The sequence below is a fragment of the Dipodomys merriami genome, unplaced genomic scaffold (assembly GCF_024711535.1).
Source record: "Dipodomys merriami isolate MVZ:Mamm:240054 unplaced genomic scaffold, mDipMer1.0.p SCAF_2075, whole genome shotgun sequence".
NCBI classification, from domain to species: Eukaryota; Metazoa; Chordata; class Mammalia; order Rodentia; family Heteromyidae; genus Dipodomys; species Dipodomys merriami.
The window spans coordinates 10,750-31,081 of NW_027203466.1; the positions used below are offsets into that span (position 1 = coordinate 10,750).

Consider the following 20,332-nt stretch of genomic DNA (forward strand, 5'->3'; position numbering starts at 1 on the left):
GTTCCAAACTTAATGTTATTTTGCATGGATTCTGTCTCTAGACTTTTATTTACCTTATTGCTGGAGTGACTTGAATTTTATGGCTCCTAAATGAGAGGTTTATGATTAGGGAATCTAGTTCAGTGATAGATTCTTCGACCTATCCCTAATGTTGTTTGGTTTGGTTTATTACCGTGGGCAGAGATTTCAAAGGCTCAGGCAAAACTACACAGAGACTTTCCTGAAGCTTGAAGCCTGAATGACTCAGGAATGGGAGTGCTGTCATGCCCCTCCACCATGTCTTCTTCAAGAACTCTTCACCTTGCCACTGATAGAGAGTACTTGTGATGCCACAAGATCCTTGATTACTGGTGTTCACGTGGTATACAGCTGTCTTTCCTTAGTTGTAAAAGTACAGTACTACCAATTCTTCAAGTAGAACCCCCTACTCCCCTACCCGTACAACTATTGGATTCCTGCAGAATGCTTTTTTTTTTTTTTCTTTTCCCTCCATCCCTGGAACTACAAGGAGCCAAGTAACAGTGAATGGCCTCCTCTGCCAAAGGCACTGGTCGCACCAGCAGGATCAGCATTTGCAATCTGAGCTGCAGCTATTTCAGTGTAGTTGTTTGCAGCGATGTGGAGTACAGGGTGGAGGTGTGCACACATAGCTGCTAAAAAAAAAAAAAAAAAAAAAAAAAGAACACTTTAGCCCAGAATATTCACCTCAAAAGAAGTAAGGGAGATGATAAAGATCAAAGCCTTGAAGCTGAAGAAGACAAGCCAGAGTAATAATGTGTCTATATGAGCACTTGGGAATACTAGAACAATCCAATGTCTGTGGGACAAGTATTCACCCACATTATCTGGTAGAAGGACCTCAAGACCTTTTTTGAAATCTGTATCACAGAACTGCTACAAAAGCAGAGAAACTAGTATGAGGATTCCCAAACACTCAACCTCTGCTCCAATAACAGCCAACATTTTGTCAGTTTTGTTTTATTTATCCTTCACGTTTTCTTTCCCTCAGGATTTTAAAGGAAATTTCAATAACCAAGTTATTTTTACCCCGAAGTATTTCAGGATCCTACTCCTGTTAGGATTGTCTAATAATGAATACCCCATGTTCATCACCAGAAAATCAGCAATTTTCTTTAATACAGATGTGGTACAGAGTGTTTAATTACAGCAGGGCAGTGATTCCAGTTAAATAAAATTAAAAATTTTTATTTTCCCAAATATAAAATTACTAAATTAATGTCTTAAAAGAAAATATAACATGGTGAAAGCTTTAAATTATACCCCATTCACCACAGGATTTATGAATAACCAATCACATATTCCATCATTTTGGCAAAAAGATGAACTTTTTAACAGTTTATAAACCTAATATAGCAAAGACTGTATACATCTCCATATTGCACATTTTATGTACAAGAATAAAACAGTAAGGTCAGTGTATTGCATATAGAATAAAGAACAACACAAACTTATCACAAGTAAACTTATGAAGAAGCAGATGTATTAAAAATGTAGAAATGTAATACATGTATGTACATGATACTGAGGCTGTATTAACAAACTGTATGTACACAGTGATATGCTGTTCTATATTGGGTTTGTTAGTTACAGGCCTTTGGTTCTAAATTGCCTGCCTGACTAGTTTTAAGCTCACATAGTTCCTTAAGCCTTCATATGTTTTAAATGCAAGGAATGAATATAAAAGCACTAAATCTTTTTGTTCACTGGTACAAAAATTACAACATTCAGTTCCCTTAGGTCATCAAAAACTAGTCACAAAAATAGTTCTTGTATTCAACCTGAATGTGCCACAGGAAAAAAAATAGTATTTTCAAGATTCTCCAGCTCAGCCTAGAGGCAGAAGGACCCCCAGCCTTTGTTTCAGTGCCACTGTCCTTGCTTTGTACGTTCCAGAACACTATTTGTTTAGTTATTTAGTTTTACTACTACTCTGTAGGGAAGAATAAAATTTAACTCCAGTTTAAAAGTGTCCACATACTAACGTTACAACACATGGTAAACTCTGAATATTGCCAGTGAGATTAAAAAAAATAGGTACACCTTCTTTCAACTTTATAGAACATCTGCTATGAAATACCACAGTCCTTAATCCCTTTTGTTCCCTTTCCCCATGGCTTCTCCCTGTGCTCACTCTCCTGGGGATGAGCTGTGGGAATCATCCTGAGTTTACAAATGACAAACAAGTCCCTGCCTGTGGGCTACAAGGCGAAATCACACAACCGAGGAGGAGCTGGTCAACCCGTGAACCATTGTGCTTGTTGGAGTTCCACTGATGGCATTGAAGATATGAAGGGAGTTCGGCAAAATGCTGGTCTTCTCCTCCAAGGGGCAAATCTCGAGGCACAGAAACACAATGTTAGGATAGTACAAGTCCCAGACAGTCTTCAGAACTGTGTTTAGGTAACATACACAACTTATCATCAGTGCCATCCATTATTGCCAATTACGGTACAGCCATGGCTTTGGCAGTTTGCAGAGTGGGTTTCTGCTTATTGGATAAATGGCTATTTTCAGTTTGGGATTGTGAGGAGGAAGTCAAGAAAAGCATGCAGTTTCTTTTATAAGTTAGTGAGTAGACAGCCTTCTATAGTCACCAGATCTTAAAGTGACCTGAGGTTTACTGTACAATTTGATTTGGTCATGACCTAGGCTTATCCCTTGAAAAAGCCTTTTGAAATGAATTGGAGCATCTTGTTTCTCTCTTGTCTCCTTCTCCTAGGTCCTATAGATCATCCTGGGTAAGAGAGTGTGGCTCTTCCTTCCCTGCCACTGAACAAGTACTTCACAGCTAGTATTGCAGGAAGAAATCTGGTTTAGACCTGACCTGAACAGACCTGCACAGAGGCTCCTCTGGAAGCAGCAAAAGCAGCCAGCTCAAGTCACAATCCCTTTTGCTTAAGCAGCCTTCCTTCCTTCCTTCCTTCCTTCCTTTCTTCCTTCCTTCCTTCCTTCCTTCATTCCGTGGGGCTTGAGCTCAGGGCCTGGGTGTTTTCCTGAGCTCTTTAGCTCAAGGCTAGTGCTCTACCACATTGAGCCACAGTGTCAATTCCAGTTTTCTGGTAGTTAACTAGAGGGAGAAAAGAGTCTCACAGACTTTCCTGCTCAGGCTAGCTTTGAATTGTGATTCTCAGATCTCAGACATCTGAGTAGCTAGGATTACAGGTATGTGCTTAAGCATTCAAAAGGGTTTAATCTTCATGGTGGTTGACATAATGGAAAATTCAAGGTACAATGAAGAGTAAATCATTGCTGTACATCTGGGAATTTAACAATTTCATGTAATTTCTTCCTACTTTCATCTTTTTTAGTGTCCAATGCTGGGCCCTACTGACCAAGCTCTCTGTCCTATAGGAATCTAAAGGTTTCATGGGAAAAAAATCTCATTTTCTCCATAAATTTATTCCCATAAGACCCTCTTTTTTGGCTTAACAATCCACACATTCATTTCTGTAGTCATTTAATTTTTTGTATTTTTTCAATGTTCACAGAGGCTGTTTTCCTTTGAACATGTACTATCCCTTGTCCACAACTGTTCAAACTCAGTAGCAATTTCATGTGTGTATGTTTAAATGAGTTAGTTATCAGAAAAATAAAACCAAAAACTTGACATTACCATCCCATCTGGGCATGTCAGCATGGAGGAGAAAAAAACAAAATTGAGTTAAAGCTCATATATTGAAATTCATTTCTTACTATGGAAGTTTCCCAAACAAACCCCACTGTGATAAGATAACTGACATACAGGCCTGGCTTCCATTCTGCAAGGCCAAAAGATGGTAACACAGGAAACAGACAAACCCAGTCACGCATGGACAAGGTGCTAATGCTAATTGTAAAGATGAGGCCAGAAATTCAGATGAATGTATGCTGGCTGCTGACATTCACTTGGTGCCCTGGTCAGATAGATGGCTCCTCTGTTGACCATACAGCCCACAGAAAATTCATATAGGAAGGACACAAGAGCAATGGGGTCAGGAAAGATGCTCATAAATACAAGAAACAAAAAAACAGTGGTTAAAAAATCCAGAATACCAGATCAGTTGTAAATAGCCAAAACTGGAATAATGCTATATTTTCAATGATAAAAAATGATACTTCCTTAATCCAGGTTCTATTGAAATACTGCATATAAAGAAAGGTTTATGTACAAGCAGTATGAATATGGACTCATTTGGCTTGCCTGGAGTAGGGCGAGGCCAAACTTATGAAATGCAGCACCTGTAAAAGCAATGATGGCGCGCTTCCACCTTGGGTTGCTTTAGATCATGGATGGGCAGTCTGCAAGCTAGGGCTATGTTTTTCTTCAGATACTAAAATTCTGGAAGGCCACTGGTAGGCTCGATTCATCATGGGGTATATCTGAGATCCCAGTGAATCCCTGTGGCCTAAAAGAGAACACTAAGTTGCTGGAGTCAGTATGGCATTTACCTGCTCATGCATGATTTCAGACAGCTCCTTTGCCATTTCCCTGTAGTTGGCCTTCATTTCTTCCTGATATTCTAACTGGTCTTCTTTAATCAGCCGTTCATTTACTGCTAGGGCCTGACCACAAGCTTCTACAAATTGCCTGAAATAGTTGGGGAGAGAGAGAGAGAGAGAAAGAGAGATAAAGACATGCAGGAAACAAAGGATGAGTCTTAACAGCACTTCTTTTCTGAGTAAGTAACAGAGCTAGAGTTAAAACCTTCAATACCATCAAGGCTCCATAGATAAAGACCTGGGTCCCCTAGTTGGCATTATGGAAGGTGGTGGAGTCTTTAGAAGGTGGGGCCTAGCAGGGATTGTTTAGGTCATCCCCTAGGTGAAAAACCTTTAACTCCCTTATGTTAAAAACCTTCAACCTGTTTTGGAACTCATGAATTCCTCACATTTTTGCTTCCTGTCACAAGCTAAGTGATTTTGCTCTGCCAAATAATCCTACCTTTCCACAGGCCTAAAACCAATGGGGCTAGTTGATCACACATTGCAATCTCCAAATTTCCAAAACTTGAGTCAAAATAAACATTTTTTTCTTTATAAGTTAATTATCTCAACGATCTGTCAGAGTAACAGAAAGCTGACTAACACACAAAGAAATGACTAATATGTGAAGAGACATTTCAGTGTGCTTTACCTGAAAACTTCCTTTAGCAACTTCACTTTATTGTCAGGATATCTTTTCGTGTTTGTATCATCTAAGAAGGCTCGAGCATATGCTAGTGGACCAGCATTGACCTAGATAAAGAGTAAAGATTTTAAGTTAGAGAGAAATTGATCAGTATTGTTTAGTTTCAGTTGGTCTGTGCTAAAAACACTGTTTGTGTGAGTTAGTCATGAACCTTATCTTCCAGGAGCTTAAAAGCCCAGTGGAAAGTATAAATAATTGTGATCTGTCCCTGATTCCATCATCCCTGAAGCCATCCTCAGGGTAGCTGTGATGAAGAGAGGTGTGTGTGTGTGTGTGTGTGTGTGTGGTGTGTGTGTGTGTGTGTGTGTGTGTGTGTGTGTGTGTGTGTGTGTGTGTGTGTGTGTGTGTGTGTGTGTGTGTGTGTGTGTGTGTGTGTGTGTGTGTGTGTGTGTGTGTGTGTGTGTGTGTGTGTGTGTGTGCGCGCGCGCGCGCGCCAGTCTTGGGATTTGAACTCTGGGCACTGTCCCCAAGCTTCTTTTGTTCAATGTTAGTACTCCATCACTTGTGCCACAGCTCCACTTCCAGCTTTTTTCTGTGATTAGCTGGAGATAAGAGTCTTACTGGGCTGGCTTCAAACCATGCTCCTCAGATCTCAGACCCCTGAGTGTCTAGGTTTATAAGTATGAACCACTGGTGCCTGCTGAAGTTTTGTTTTTGTTTTTTAATATATAAGAAGAAACTGTTACTGTTAGGGAACTTGACCTGATCAAGCTTGGCCATGCAACACACAAACACCAAGTCTTCCAAATCTGTACGTCAAGGACTCTTACTACCAGGGTTTTAGTCCATGAAACTTGTGTTATGAGACATGTGATTAACAGATCCACCAGATAAATTTAGTGAAAAGTGCAAAAATATGGTTACATCCAGTTTTAAATATATAATAGTTGGCCAGGCATGATAGTAAGCTACTAGAGAGGCAAGGTTGGAAAAAATCAGGATTCAAGGCTAGCCTGAGCAAAAAGTTAGTGAAATCCAATTAATCTCAACCAGTACTTCAGTGTGGTGGTTCTCATCTGTAATCTTAGATATGTGGTAGGCATAACTAGAAGGATAGTGATGTAAGGCTGACCAAAAGCACAGGACTATCTAAAGAAGAACTAAAGCAAAACATGGAAGGGAGCATTACTTAGTTGCACAGCATCTGCTGGCAAGTTGGAGGCCCTGATTTCAAACCCCAGTACATGAAATGACAGCAAGAATAATAACTACCACCCAAATCCCCCTAATGGTTCAGCTTGCTGAACTGGGTATACAGCTAATTTGCTATTTTCAGATGAAGTAATTATTTGAGTTGTGCTGGTATCAAAGATTAACAATGTGAATGAACTAAATGTACATCTCTTTTTCAATTAGCTAAGAAGAATTTTCTGAAGTTGGTAAGTCAGGAAATATAGGAACAAGGAAAGAAAAAGGGCTGGATATGTTGAGATGGGAAGGACTGTGAAAGCTTGAGCAAGGACTAGTCTGTGCTCAAAGTATTTTTCCCAGAGTTCTGTTGAGCCTGGAAAGCAAGGAGAGCAGTCTATATAATGATCTGATCCATGGGATGCAGGACTTGTGTAGACAGGCAAGTAGAAGCCACAATGGTTAGAGATGAGACCTGAGACAGGAAACCAGCTTACTTCCTATGATGGCCCAGTATAGAGGACCAGACTCAGCATTAGTCAAGGCATGTGTGGAAACCATGTTAACATGAAGATACCACAAAGATCAACTGTGTAGAATGATACAAGAAGTCATTTAAAAAAGATATAAAGAGGAGCTGGGTGCCAGTGGTTCATGCCTGTAATCCTAGCTACTTAGGAGGCTGAGATCTGAGGATTGAGGTTCAAAGCCAGCAGGGCAGGAAAGTCCGTGAGATTCTTATCTCCAATAAAAACCACTAGAAAACTGGAAGTGACATTGTGGCTCAAGCGGTACAGTGCTCGCCTTGAGCTGAAGAGTGCAGGGACAGTGCCCAAGCCCAGAGTTTAAGCCCCACAACCGACCCCCCTCCCCCCAAAAAAGCAGAGGAACTACGGAAGACCTAATATAACAAGATTGTGGGACACAATGTCCAAAGTCATGTAGCTAGCTCTGCCCCGAAGAACAACACCTTGGTGAGCCTTTTGTGAAAAAGTTACAGAAATACACAAACAAGGTGACAATTTCTTCTGATCTCAGCCTTGTCATTACTTGTATGGGCACAAGTAGAAGCTTAATCTCTTGGGCTGGAAAGGTGGCTCAGTGGTAGAGTGCTTGCCTTGCATGCCTGAGGCCCTGGGTTCGATTCCTCAGCACCACATAAGCAAAAAGAAAAAAAGCCGGAAGTGGCTCTGTGGCTCAAGTGGTAGAGTGCTAGCCTTGAGCTGAAGAGCTGAGGGACAGCGCCCAGGCCCAGAGCTCAGGCCCCACGACTGGACTCCCCCCCCCCCCCCCCAAAAAAAAAGAATCTTAATCTCTTAACATGAAACTCTTGTGTCCTATAAAATGATTGGGTATTTTATAAAACTTGTAGGTCACTGTGAAATGGAAGGATGTTTGCCTTTGTAAAACTCAACCTGTCAGGTCCTGCCCTTTGCTGGCCTTTTGATAGAGGTTGAATGATCCCCTACTGTTTTTAACTACAGAAATCTATGGTCTCTGGTCCTGTTGTATAATCATTTTGCTGGGAAATTTATATTCATTTGTTGAACTATTATAGCACATCATCTTTCAGGATATAAGGGAGGTGACTAGAAATATCTGTAACTACTTCTGTGGTCCATGACATTTAAAAACTATCTCAGCAACATCTCATGGTGTTTTCAGTGTAGATCTGATGAAAAACTGACAAAAACTGATTTCAGAAAATTACCTCTAAATCCTGAATCTATATAGTACAATGTGCATATAATCTCCACAAATATACTCTACTTAAAAAATAAGATACAGGGATATGTAGACCAACAAATATGTACTTGAATTACTTATATACACTTAAAATAAAGTCAGAAGCCTACTGGTCACAGGACAGAAGTGATTGTAAGATTTGCCAATTATGTGGAAAACTGTATAAGATATATAAAATGACATTTTTGGCTTTTTCAGTGCGAGGGACAAAAACCACTTGTATATGTCAAGCAAGTGCCCTTCTACTGAGCTACATTTCCAGCTCTCCTATAAAGACAACTTTGTAAAATCCTTTTATTGAGGTATAATATACAAGTGCCCATATTTCATAATTTGATGAGTTTTCACTGACTGAATGCATTTGTTAATCAGTATGTAGATAGAAGGTGATCTTGTCAATAGATGGCTCCTAGGATTTGGGGTGGTGCTATGAAAAAATGTATCTTGGCCCTTACTCTATGCCACAAACAAAATCAGTCCCACATGGATTATAGATCTGTGAAGGATGGAGCAGGCAAACATGGGCCATCTTTGAAATTTTTGAGTAGGTACGTATTTCTCTAAATGATACAAAAAAATGCTACCAGTAAAGGAAAATTGATAGATCAGACTATGCTAAAGCAAGTTACTCTTTTTTGGATGTACTGAAATTTGAACTCAGGACCTTGTACATTCTAGTCAGGTGTGTGCTACCACTGAACCACACCTTCAGCCCTTTTATGTACTGGTTGTTTTGAGTTAGGGTCTCACTCCTCACCAGCTCTGCGCCTGGACCTGAATCTATTTTATGCTTCCAGTTTCAGTTGGATAACAAGTGCACATTACCACATTTAGCTTCTTCCTTTGAGACAGACATGTAGAATCATGATTCAATGTAGGATGACCTGGAACCATAATCTTCCCAGTCTCTGCCTCCCACATAGCTAGGATGGCAGGTGCATTAGTGTGCTGAGAAACTGGCTAAGAAGAGGTCTTATGGATTTTTCTGTTCAGGCTGGCACTGAATTGCAACTTTCTTCATCTCAGCCTCCCATGCAGGTAGGATTATAGGCATGATTTTTACTCAAAATATCACTAAGCATGAAACGTAGTTTTTCAGATACAATTATCATAGAAAGAAATAGTCAATAATTTTACTGGAAAACCTACTAGTATTTACCTTCCTATTTTTAGAATACCTTACTTTTCAGGCCCTTCAACTAGGCCCCTATGGTGAACAATTTCCAGCAGAGAGCTTCAGCAGAGAGCTTAGTGACAGTGACATATCACAGGTCAACAGCCCACAAGAGTGGGGTGGGATGGTATTTAAAGTTCTGGTTGATATCAGGAGAAGCTACAAAGATGCTAGGCAAGGAAATGTGGATTAACTGGCAAATCAGGAAGTCACATGGTACCCTTGCTGAATGAAGGTCTTGGAAGCTTCAGGGGGCAAGGGAGGCTTTAACCCTGCCTTTAACTCACCTGAACACTCACACTGCCTTGGAGTTTGAGCTGGAGTTTGATCATGTCTACTTCTGCTGAGGAGCACAGCTGCCGTAGCTCAGCCACCTTCTTACTCATCTCATCGATGGCCACTTCGATGGGGTTCAGGTCAGTGTGGTGCTGATACATGACTGGGATCCGTTTCTTCACGTAAGGGAAACAGTGTATGGCTGCCAGGGAGCAAGGGTCAGAATTAAACCATATCTTGCATAATCTTTATTTACTATTGCTGAGCTGCAATGAAAATGACTATTCCCTTCTTACAATTAAGGGACCCAAAGTTGCCAAAGTCACATGCTAGTGCTTTGTGGAACTGGAAATGATGTCATGTATATTTAATGCCAGGTTGTATCATAAAGTTAAGAGGGACAGGTCCTTGTTATTCATTTAGCATGAAAAATGTGTCTTTGAATAAAATCATTTTGTCATTCCTTGCTCAATTTTCTTATCCATCAATGTCCTGCCTTCCTTGGAAGTTATGAAATAGGAATGAGTTAGCACATACAAGATAGCCTTGAAAACAAAAATGCCTCAACAATTTTGAGATACTGCATAGGTTAATTGCAGAAAATGGTTCCATAAAAATGTCTTCAAAATTATTTTTCTCAGGGCTGGGAAGGTGGCTCAGTGGTAGAGTGCTTGCCTTGCATGCATGAGGCCCTGGGTTTGATTCCTCAGCACCACATAAGCAAAAAGAAAAAAAAGCCAGAAGTGGCACTGTGGCTCAAGTGGTAGAGCGCTAGCCTTGAGCTGAAGAGCTGAGGGACAGCGCCCAGGCCCAGAGTTCAGGCCCCACGACCGGACCCTTCCCCCTCAAAATTATTTTTCTTCAAAAGACTTTGAAACCTATGTTAAATATGCACCAATCTAAGAGACTAATGAAAAATAACACATGGGACTATTTCTAAGCAAAGCATTTCATGAAGCTAAAATGCACAAACTGTTGAAACTATACTACTAATAAAGGTATTTAGAATTCAAGTGATGAAGTATTAGTAAAAACTTCAGTTTCTTATGCTTTTACACAAGAGATGATTAATTCTGTTTTTACTTATCATAAGACTTTTGAACATATCAAGAGTTAGCTTAAAAACAAACAGAAAAGAAACAGATTCAAATTTAGTGTTTCACATTTCTATCTCATTGCTTTATACAGTACATGAATAGTCAAGAAATTCCCATTTAATGTATATTTATTGAGACATGTACATCTACATTAAGAAACAAAATCAAGATGAGAACTGTTTATTCTTTAGTAAATTTACTCAACAAGACTTATCACAAAATAGGAAACAAGGTCAGCATTCAGATGGGCCATCAGTGTTCGGATAGACCTGGAAGACAACCTTATTGGTCATTGCTCAAGAGGTTTTATCAAATGAAGGTCGAGTTCCTGTCCTGGGTTTTCTTTTGTGTCCATGAGGATATACTTATTTTTGGGAGAGGTAATGTGGTTTCCACTCAGGACCTTCCACTTACTAGGCAGGGACTCAACTCTACTAGACAGGCCTTGAACTCATTTTTTGTGTGGTTATTTTTGAGATAGGGGCATTTCTAGACTTTGATCTTCTTGTTTTTCTTTCCCATTGTATCTTGGATTATAGGCATGTCCCATATGCTTAGTTGCTACCACTGAAATAGAGTCTTGTGGGCTTTTCGACCCAGATTGGAACCATGCTATTCTGATCTCAGTCTCTCATGTAATTTAGGATAACAGGTGCATAACCACAGCAGTTATGTATTGACTGACAAGGGGTTTCTTGAAAACTGCAATCCTCCTCATCTCAGCCTCTCAAGCAGCTAGGATTGCAGGCATCAGCCACTGGCATTTGGCTGACAGACATGTTTGAAATGGCAGAACAATAAGTCCTCTTTTATATTTTGACAAGATCTGGGCACTGCTGCTTACAGTAGGGAAGTGATTCTCTGGATGAAGGTATCTTTAATATGTCATATAGAGGAATGCTATTACCTTCCCATTTGTAAGTGGAAATGTTTCACAAGGCCAGCAGTCATGTCATAGCACATTTAGTGTCACAGTAATTCTGAGAGCCCTGATGTAGGACACCATTATTTAAGAGAAAATCAACCTCCAGGGTAATGCTTGGGAGGTGGCTGTGGATCCCACTGATTTGATTCCATGTCAAACTCCTGAGCCACTGCTTCAGAATGGAGACTTCAAGAAGCAAAGGAGAGAGGTACACTAATTACTATTCAGAGAAAACTCAAGATCTATGTACAAGACCACCAAGTCCCTGCGATTTGGGATGCCCTGCTACAGATGTCCTGCTGCCTTGCTGTTTGATGAAGCTCTCCCTCAGTCTCCCTGGGGTCCAGGCACATCAACCCTTCATTTCCTGAGAGTCTGTATACAGATGCACTGGTCACTCCTCACCTTCAAGTGTTGAATCAAATATCTTTTCCTCAATGAGGCCTATCCTGGCTACCTCATCAAACTGCAATCTCTCCCTCAACCTCACACTCAACCTCCTGCGTTTTTGTTCAGAACATGTGGTATGTCCCTTTATATGGCCTGCCATTGTCTTCTCCTCTTGCTGGGATAAAAGCTGCAAGGGGCCACAGACCTTTTTTGGCCAGTATGCCAGTTGCAAAATGGTGAGGGCTCAATATGCCTTGTTGGGTAAATGAATCTATTACAGATCTGGAGACACATAATGTAAGTGCAAATGGGAGAAGATAGACAGCTCGAAGACCACCAAAGCAAGCCCTACTTTTTTTTGATACATAGCCCACAGGAATGATCCGTGGCAGGAATTGGTGACTGGAGGGAGAACTCAGAGTGACTATAAGGAATGGGACAGGTGGAAATTTCCAAACTCAGTGGAATCTGGGTATAATGTGGAAGACCTTGGAACAGTGACTGGGAAGAAACTCATTGTCAGAAGCCCCAGGAAAGAAGAAAAGGTAGGCTCAGATTCACCCAGGGAAGGTAGAGGCTGATCATGAAGGTTTTCAAATGCTGACATGATGGCAGTCACCTGATTGGCAACTCTCTAGGAAGGTGAGCCTTTGCTGGAATGAAAGGCAGAGAAGGTCAGGGCTCCCTTTTATCCTATAAGGTCAAAGATCAGGTTTGAAGCAACAGGTTTGATTCTTGTAGGAAGAATCGAGGAGATTTAACAATTTAAGGGAAAACTCTCAAGTTCAAAGTCTATAAAAGGCCCTTTAAAGGTTGATTTAGAACTTATATGCTTTCAATAGTATTTTTATCATTCTTTCTCTAACTCTACTCTGCCTAATAGTTATCTTTTCAACATTTCAAGATATTCCAGGACAACACTAACACCCTTTGTTCTGCCTACCATCATCCCTAAAATGCAAGAAGCACAAAAGCAAAATCAAGAATATGCTTTTCCTTCTTGGTTACAATTTATAACATTATTTAGCATAATTAGTTGGAGGTCGAGAAGGTTGAGCAATCTGCCCAAGTTGACACAGTGAGGTTCTGGGCCTCAGGTCAGACTCTGCAGAAAGTCACTGTTCCCAGAACAGACAAGGATTGGTCTATTCTGCCTCTCTGTTGGGCAGATACTCTTTGTCCCTTGGTTCTGATAGTCATATCCATTATCTAATCTAAACTAGTTCTGTAACAAATATAAACTGTAACCATGAGGATATATGTTCTGGGAAAATACCTTATGTCATGAAACAGTATGCTATCTCAACAATAATTATGATACGAAATCCTGATGCTTTGTAAGGCACAGTTCTCAAATTGGAGCATGCATCAGAATCCCTGTTGTGCTTCGTTAGCACAATGGCCAACTCCTGTTCTCTGATTCAGCAGGTTTAACACTAGGACCCGGGAATTTTCATTTCTATCAAGTTCCTAGGAGCTGCTGATGTTGCTGATCCTGGAAGCAGCTTTGATCAAACTACTGATTTAAAGAATCAAAAGTGAAATCATGGTACAGACAAATACTATCTGCTGGAAATCTCCATCAAATATTTGAAACAGTTAATTAGCCACTGAGATGTGCATTAAAAAGTGGATTCACACAAGGGAGGAGCTAACATTTTTGAGGAAAATATTGTTTGTGCTACATATGTTATCATCTTCTGACAGTAGACCTAAGAATGCTTTAGGATTATTTATTTATTTATTTTTACTGTACAGAGGGATTACAACTACATGGGCAAGGTAATGAGTACATTTCTTATCAGGCATTGTTGCCTCCTCCTTTGTTGTAAAGTTCGTTTTTCAACACATTAAACATATCTCGTTTTTCACATAGGGCAGGTGAAAAATTCATAGCAATATCTGGACCTGAGTTTTTTTTTAATACTGACATATTTTAGTAGCAGCTTTACTGAGATACAAATTACACACCATATAATTCACTTACTTAAAAGTGTAAGTTCACACATGAGAGCTGAAAACCACTGAAATGCAGCATCTTAATGGTGCTACTTTCCCTTATGATTGTGTAATTACAATTTCTACAATCTTACTGGATGGGAAATGTCAACGTCAACCTCTACATAAGCATAGGTGGCAGGAGGAGGGTGGGGGTGCGTGTGGGAGAATGGCTGTTTTCCTGGTTGTACTTAATAAAGGCTACTCTCTGGAAAATGTGCCAAATGATGGCTGTATTTGAAATGCCTGACACTGGAACAGCTCTTTTTTTTTTTTGTAAAGATAGTGACTCGCTATTAGTTTACACTAGTTAGGCTGTTGAGCGTGACCTACGGATGGATGTACTTACCTTTCCTAAAGAATGTAAAAATCACCCCCAAAGTCAATTAAGATTGTTTCAGTTGAGGTGGCTTCTGAATGCACTGAGCTTCCTGTCCAGGAGGTATCTGGGCTGAAGTTGGGTAGCTGATGTCAGCTGTGTGAGGTAGAAGGGAGCCAGCCAAACATCCTACTTATGCATTGAGCAGAAATTACTGAGCAAATTTGTTCTGTACAGGTCAGTTAGAGAGACACGTCTGAGGTGGGCTTCCCAACCTGGGGGACACAGTTAGGAAAGGAGCATGTGGGTTTCAGAGGGGCATCCAAAATCAAAATCACCTAAAATGGGTGTGCAAAGGTCTCTGGGCAGATCAAGGGCCATTGTTTTCCACAGATTTTAGAAAGGGCAAGTAACCTTACCTTGGATGTAAACTGGTGTGGAGGAAGAAGAATGTATAAACAGATAACCATAAAAATGTCATGAGCATTCCATAATAAAACTACATTGAACTTATATAACTAAAATTACTCTGTATGTATATCACTTTTATAACAATAAAATAAAATTTAAAAAATTAAAAAATCCATAATGAGAGTAGAAGAAGCTAACTAAAGTAACAAACGGCCATTCCAATTCTTGAAGTTTTGGAACACAGTACTTTCATCTTGGCATGGGGGTGTGGGGGAGGGGTGGCATACCTGTTAGGATGGTGCGCCGTTTGCACTGCTCTTCTACCCCACCTTGCCTTTTCCCCGTCTGGGTGAAGGGCATCTCAAACATGAAGCGCCGAATGTTGTGTGATCTTTCAAACTCTGTTTTTCTTTCCTGTAGTTCTTTTTCATCAAAAAATGGGACGACATGAGTCACCTGGATATAGGCATACTTGGAATCCAGATCCTTAGGGTTGACCTTTAAGTGAATAAGTGAACAGCAGAAATGAGGGTTATTTATAAGAATCTCTCAAACTTTAGCTAAGCTGCATTTTCCAGCTTTTGCTGTTGTTGTGTACAGGGGTTTGCTGAGTCTGGTGCTTACTAGGCAGGGATTCTACTGTTGAGACCTGTCTCTAGTCCTTTTTTGAACTGGATGTTTTTGAGACAGGATCTTACTTTTTGTCAGGTGCATGTATAGACCACATTTTGCCTGTTTACATTTCCTGTCCCTGCTGGGATGACAGGTCCCCACTACCACACTCAATTTCTTCCCTTCAGACTTTTTCCAAGGTAAACTTTTCTGTCAGGGCTGGCCTGCAACTGCGATCTTCCTGATTTCAGCTTCCCATGTGGTTCAGGTACGAGCCTCTGGCACCTAGCTTCCAAATTTTTATTAGTTAATATTTTGGAAAAATTTAGAAAGGTTGGAAGAAATGATACAGGGAATACCCACATACTTAACACTAAGACAAACACTGCTAACAGTGTATGTTATATGAGTATGTTTTTAAAATCCATAAACCATGTATTTATGCACATGTATATACATATATGTGCCTAGAATGTAATTTTTAATGTTATAACTATAAAGCTGTGTTTGAAACAGAATCTTAACAATGAATACACTTCTTATTTAGTTGTTTCATTTTTTTGTTTGTTTTTTGGTCAGTCATGGGGCTTGAACTCTGGGCGTGGGTGCTGTCCCTCTGCTCTTCAGCTCAAGGCACATGCTCTACAGCTTGAGCCACAGCACCACTTCCATTTTCTTTATTCTTGATTAATTTAGAATTTCCCTATTTCTCTCTCATAACATTAATTTTTTTTACAGAAACCCTGATAGTTTTCTTGTTTATGACTCCCTATTCCATCAAGTCCAGATTTTTTTTCTCTTTTCTAAACCTTATTTTTATATATTTGGCTTAAAAATGTTTTTTAGTAATATGACTGAAAGGCCCCCAATTGATCACTAATCTGTAATCAAATCAGATTAGATGCAATAGCTTCTGGTTAATTTAAAACAGGTAAAGATTAATCTGAGACTAATTTCACAGCTATGCTGTGAGAACTGCTGGTGTTTTCGTGTCTGTGATGTGATAGAAAATCACATTTTCCATAAAGAAACAAAAGCTAATTTACTAGAGAGACAAATCAATTTTACCTTAATTATATTTAATCTTTGAGAGTAATGAAAATGGATATGGAAGAAATGGCTGTGCCAAGAACTTGTAACAGCATGGGCTAGTGAATGAGAACAAGATGTTTCACTGTTATAACAGATGTTTGTGAAGAAAAGTAAAAATAAATGTGAGAATGTCTTATATTTAGAAGGCAAGAAAATAAAGTCAAAGGATGTTATTCTTATTTAGACAAAACCAGGTGGCTAAACATTACAATTTTTTTTTTTTGGTGGTGGTACTGAAATTGAACTTGGGACCTCACTGGTGGTAGGCAGGCACTCTACCACTTGAGCCACTTTGTTAGCCTCTTTTACATATGTTATTGTTTTAGTTAGGGTCTTGCATGGACTATGTGCTTCCTAGTGTCTTGGGATGATAAGCATTCACTACTGTGTCCAGGCATTGGTTGCGATGGAGTCTTGTGAACTTTTTGTTGCCTGTGCTGGCCTTGAACTATGATCTTCAATCGCTGATTCCCAAGTAGCTAGAACTACAGGCTTAAGCTATTGAGCCCAGTTAGTTATTTTAACTTTATTTAAACCTACCAAAGTTTTGCTTTCTCAAGGAGAAACACTTTCAGTCAGTGAACATGAAACCTCATTGCCTGGTTTTTGGTGTTATTACTCTGCTCTTCATGTTCTAGGAGCAAAAGTAAAGCATGGTGCTTTGTGTTAGGGAAGTGAAGAGGGTAGCTGGAAAAGAATTCTTTAACTATTTAAGTTGCTATACAAAGAGATGCATATATAAAAGAGGATAGAATAATTATTATGTCCCTGGAGAAAAGGTTGTAATGTTCTCAATCAATGTTTGATCCAGACAAGGGTTTTGGTTTTGGAGGAAAAAAAAAAGGCAAAGTGGACCTGAGAAATTTAATCTATGGAGTAAGTGGGTCTTAATAAGGTTGTGATGAGCTTTTTAAAACATGCGTTAATCTCTTTCTTTTCATGCAACTCTGTTAAAATTACATTGAGAATTAACCCACAAGGACCCAGGAAGGAGGATAAGAAAATAGTGAATGAGAGATTTTTTTTTTTTGGGTCCAGTCATGGGGCCTGAACTCTGGGCCTGTGCGCTCTCCCTCAGCTCTTCAGCTCAAGGCTAGCGCTCTACCACTTGAGTCACAGCGCCACTTCCGGCTTTTTTCTTTTTGCTTATGTGGTGCTGAGGAATCGAACCCAGGGCCTCATGCATGTAAGGCAAGCACTCTACCACTGAGCTACCTTCCCAGCCCCTGAATGAGAGATTTTAATAAATTTTTAGAAGACAGGCATGTGGAGATGTGCTACCTGACGGGGAAGAGTATTATGACCCCCTGGCTAGAAAAGTAAGTGGAGTCAGTGTACCTTTCAGAAACTCAAGGAAAAGCAGCACTTGCACTCCCTAGAATCGGAGTGATCATATAAGGCGCGAGGAGGAAAAGACCAAAGGCTGCACTTGGAGTTGGAAACTCTGAGTTCCTTTACCTAGTCCCTATCCCACAGAAACAAGTCATCTCCTGGAGAAACTGCTCTGGGGAGGTTCAAAGTAGGTCCATTAGTGTCAGTGGAAGGCAGAGACAAGGCATAGAGAGGGTGGAACAAGGGTGGCTAAGTGAGAGGCTGTAGACTGAGTTTTGGGCCTCTTATCTCCTCTACTGCATCCAGAACTCTGCATCTTCTTTCTCTTTTCCCTACCTAGCTCCCTATCAACTTGGGCAGAAGACTGAAGTATTAGGAGACTGAAGTATTCTTCTCTGGAGAAAGGGAAACAGATTCTAGACTGTGGGTTTGGGAAAGACAAAGGATTGCAGACCAAGACAAAGGATTGCAGACCATTCCAAAGGAGCCCTTAGAAATAGGCAGGGCTCTTAGTGCTGGAGAGTTGAGTACCAGAGGGTTTTTTTTAAATATTAAAAACGTTAACACACTGGGTGGTAAGCAAGTGGTTACAAATGAATTAACAAAGAAAATAGACTCTATGGAGAGTACAAATAGTACAGTTCTTCAACAAGACTAAATGAAAGCCCAATAAAATAAATACAAAAAAATAGATAACTGCAAGAGGTGGTGCCAAGGGGAAAAGAACAGAAGAATGAAGCATGGAAGAGGGGAGCACGCAGGCAAGAATTCATTGAATATACCACAGAATTGAGAAATATAAGAGAAGGGGTAGGTTGAAAGGGGGTGAAGACTTTGAAGTGATGATCAAAATCAAGATGCACTGCATATATAAACTGCTTTGTTAAAAGGCAAAAAAATCGAGTATGTAATCCAAAATTAAGATAAGTAAGGGAAAGGGAGGGGTGGGTAAGTATGTTGAAAGGGGTGACCATGATCAAGTTGCCCTATATTCATAAACTGATTTGGTGAATGGCAACTCCTTTGTATAACTACTTGAAGATAATAAAAATATTAAAAATTATCTTTAAGTAGTTATACACAGAGGTTTCAATTTAACATAGCAACTTATGAGTGCAATGCATCTTGATCAGGAACAGAGGTCAACCAGCAAGACAAGGTCTCGCCATGTAGCCTAGGCCAGCCCTGAACTCAGGACCATCTTTCATCAGCCTCTTGAGTAGTGAGATTACTGATATAGGTAGGGCTACCATGCCCATCAGTGAAACGTTTTGAGGGAAGGGGAGGGACACCAGCTTCTTAGAGATGTGCTGAATAGGTTGGCTCAGATATTCTTCAGGATAATGATGGAGATTTAGAAAGGGTCCTCCTGAGAGCCAAACACCAGAGGATAACCACTCTAAACAGGAAGTAGTCTTCTCAGTCATACTGGCTAGTAGTCAGTTCCTTGGTCTGCCAATCTGTCCATTCATCCATCAGCAAATACAGAATAAGGCAAGGCTTGTGTACTGCGCTCAATGCAGAAGAAAGGGGCAGTGTGGAACAGAACTTTGGAATTTTGCTCTCTCAGAGTTCCTAAGTATTGGGACTAAAAATAGCAAAATCTCTTCAGATTTTAATTATTTTGTAAAAGAAGATGCTAATTCCTACCCATACTTTTTACATTCTTTTTTGTTTTTGTTGAGATAGGGTCTCTCTATATGGCTCCCAGCTAGGTTGAAATTCTGTGTAGCCTGGGCTGGCTTTGAACTCATGACCTTCCTGTATCTTGAGTGCTAGGATTAGAGGTACATACCATATCTGGCTAAAAGAAGATACTTTAACAATTATGTAGTGAAGGTTTACTTAATATCAAGCATGTAATGGAAAGCACAAAAATGTAACCACTATTAAAGACTAACTGTCCTTAATTTTTTAAAATAAATTTATGAATATATTGTATAATCAATAATATGTGATTAGTCAAAACAATATTTCATTGATATGAAATTTATCTGTAAACAGTCATACCTTTCCAGAATCTTGAATCATTTTGACATTTTCAGAACCAAATTTATCTGAGTAAAGTTTAAGGAGTCTCTGAGAAATTTCAGACAGAGGTGTGAGTTTGGGTTCTTTGTAAATATATTCCTTTCCATCTTCATCTTCAAAGAATCCCTGTGACATAAAGCATAATTAGTGTTGGCCCTGAATATTAGCCCAAGGCTTACTATCCAGGAAGGGCTTTTTTTTGTTACAAGGGTGAAAAAAACCAAATAAGCAAACAAACAAAAACCACAAGGAATGATTCTAAAATAAAATCCTATTTGAGCAGGCTGTCTAAATAGGAAAGAAAATGGTAAGAATGTGGAGTTTGGGTGCCAAGATAAAGGAAAAACATAAAATCGCAAGCTTATTTGAGAATGTTGTCATTAAGTATTAAGTGAAATGAAAGAGTTGGATTCAAGACTATGAGCTCTCAGTGAAATCTAATGACAGTCAAGCCTGTTTCACATTCCCAGGAAGCAGAACTCAGAATGACTAGCAGCCTAAGACAGTCAGGCCTCAGAAATGCACACATGTCCCTCTCCTGACATCTTCCATTTACACAGTAGGTTTTACAGCATGACCTGAAGCATTTGGGTCTACAGTAGGTAGAGCAAAA

General features: G+C 39.8%; 1 protein-coding gene across 1 annotated transcript in view; it reads right to left on the reverse strand.

Annotated features, from left to right (window-relative positions):
- Nucleotides 1-1,190: 1,190 nt before the first annotated feature.
- The window catches only part of LOC138833439 (dedicator of cytokinesis protein 9-like), a 61,071-nt gene continuing 41,929 nt past the window's right edge, over nucleotides 1,191-20,332 (reverse strand). Inside the window, exons 19-24 of the mRNA XM_070031760.1 lie at nucleotides 19,699-19,845; nucleotides 14,940-15,150; nucleotides 9,524-9,714; nucleotides 5,135-5,235; nucleotides 4,450-4,588; nucleotides 1,191-2,355 (exon numbers count right to left, since the gene is read on the reverse strand). Coding sequence (XP_069887861.1) covers nucleotides 2,233-2,355; nucleotides 4,450-4,588; nucleotides 5,135-5,235; nucleotides 9,524-9,714; nucleotides 14,940-15,150; nucleotides 19,699-19,845 — 912 coding nt within the window. The 3' untranslated portion in view covers nucleotides 1,191-2,232. The remainder of the gene's footprint in view (nucleotides 2,356-4,449; nucleotides 4,589-5,134; nucleotides 5,236-9,523; nucleotides 9,715-14,939; nucleotides 15,151-19,698; nucleotides 19,846-20,332) is intronic.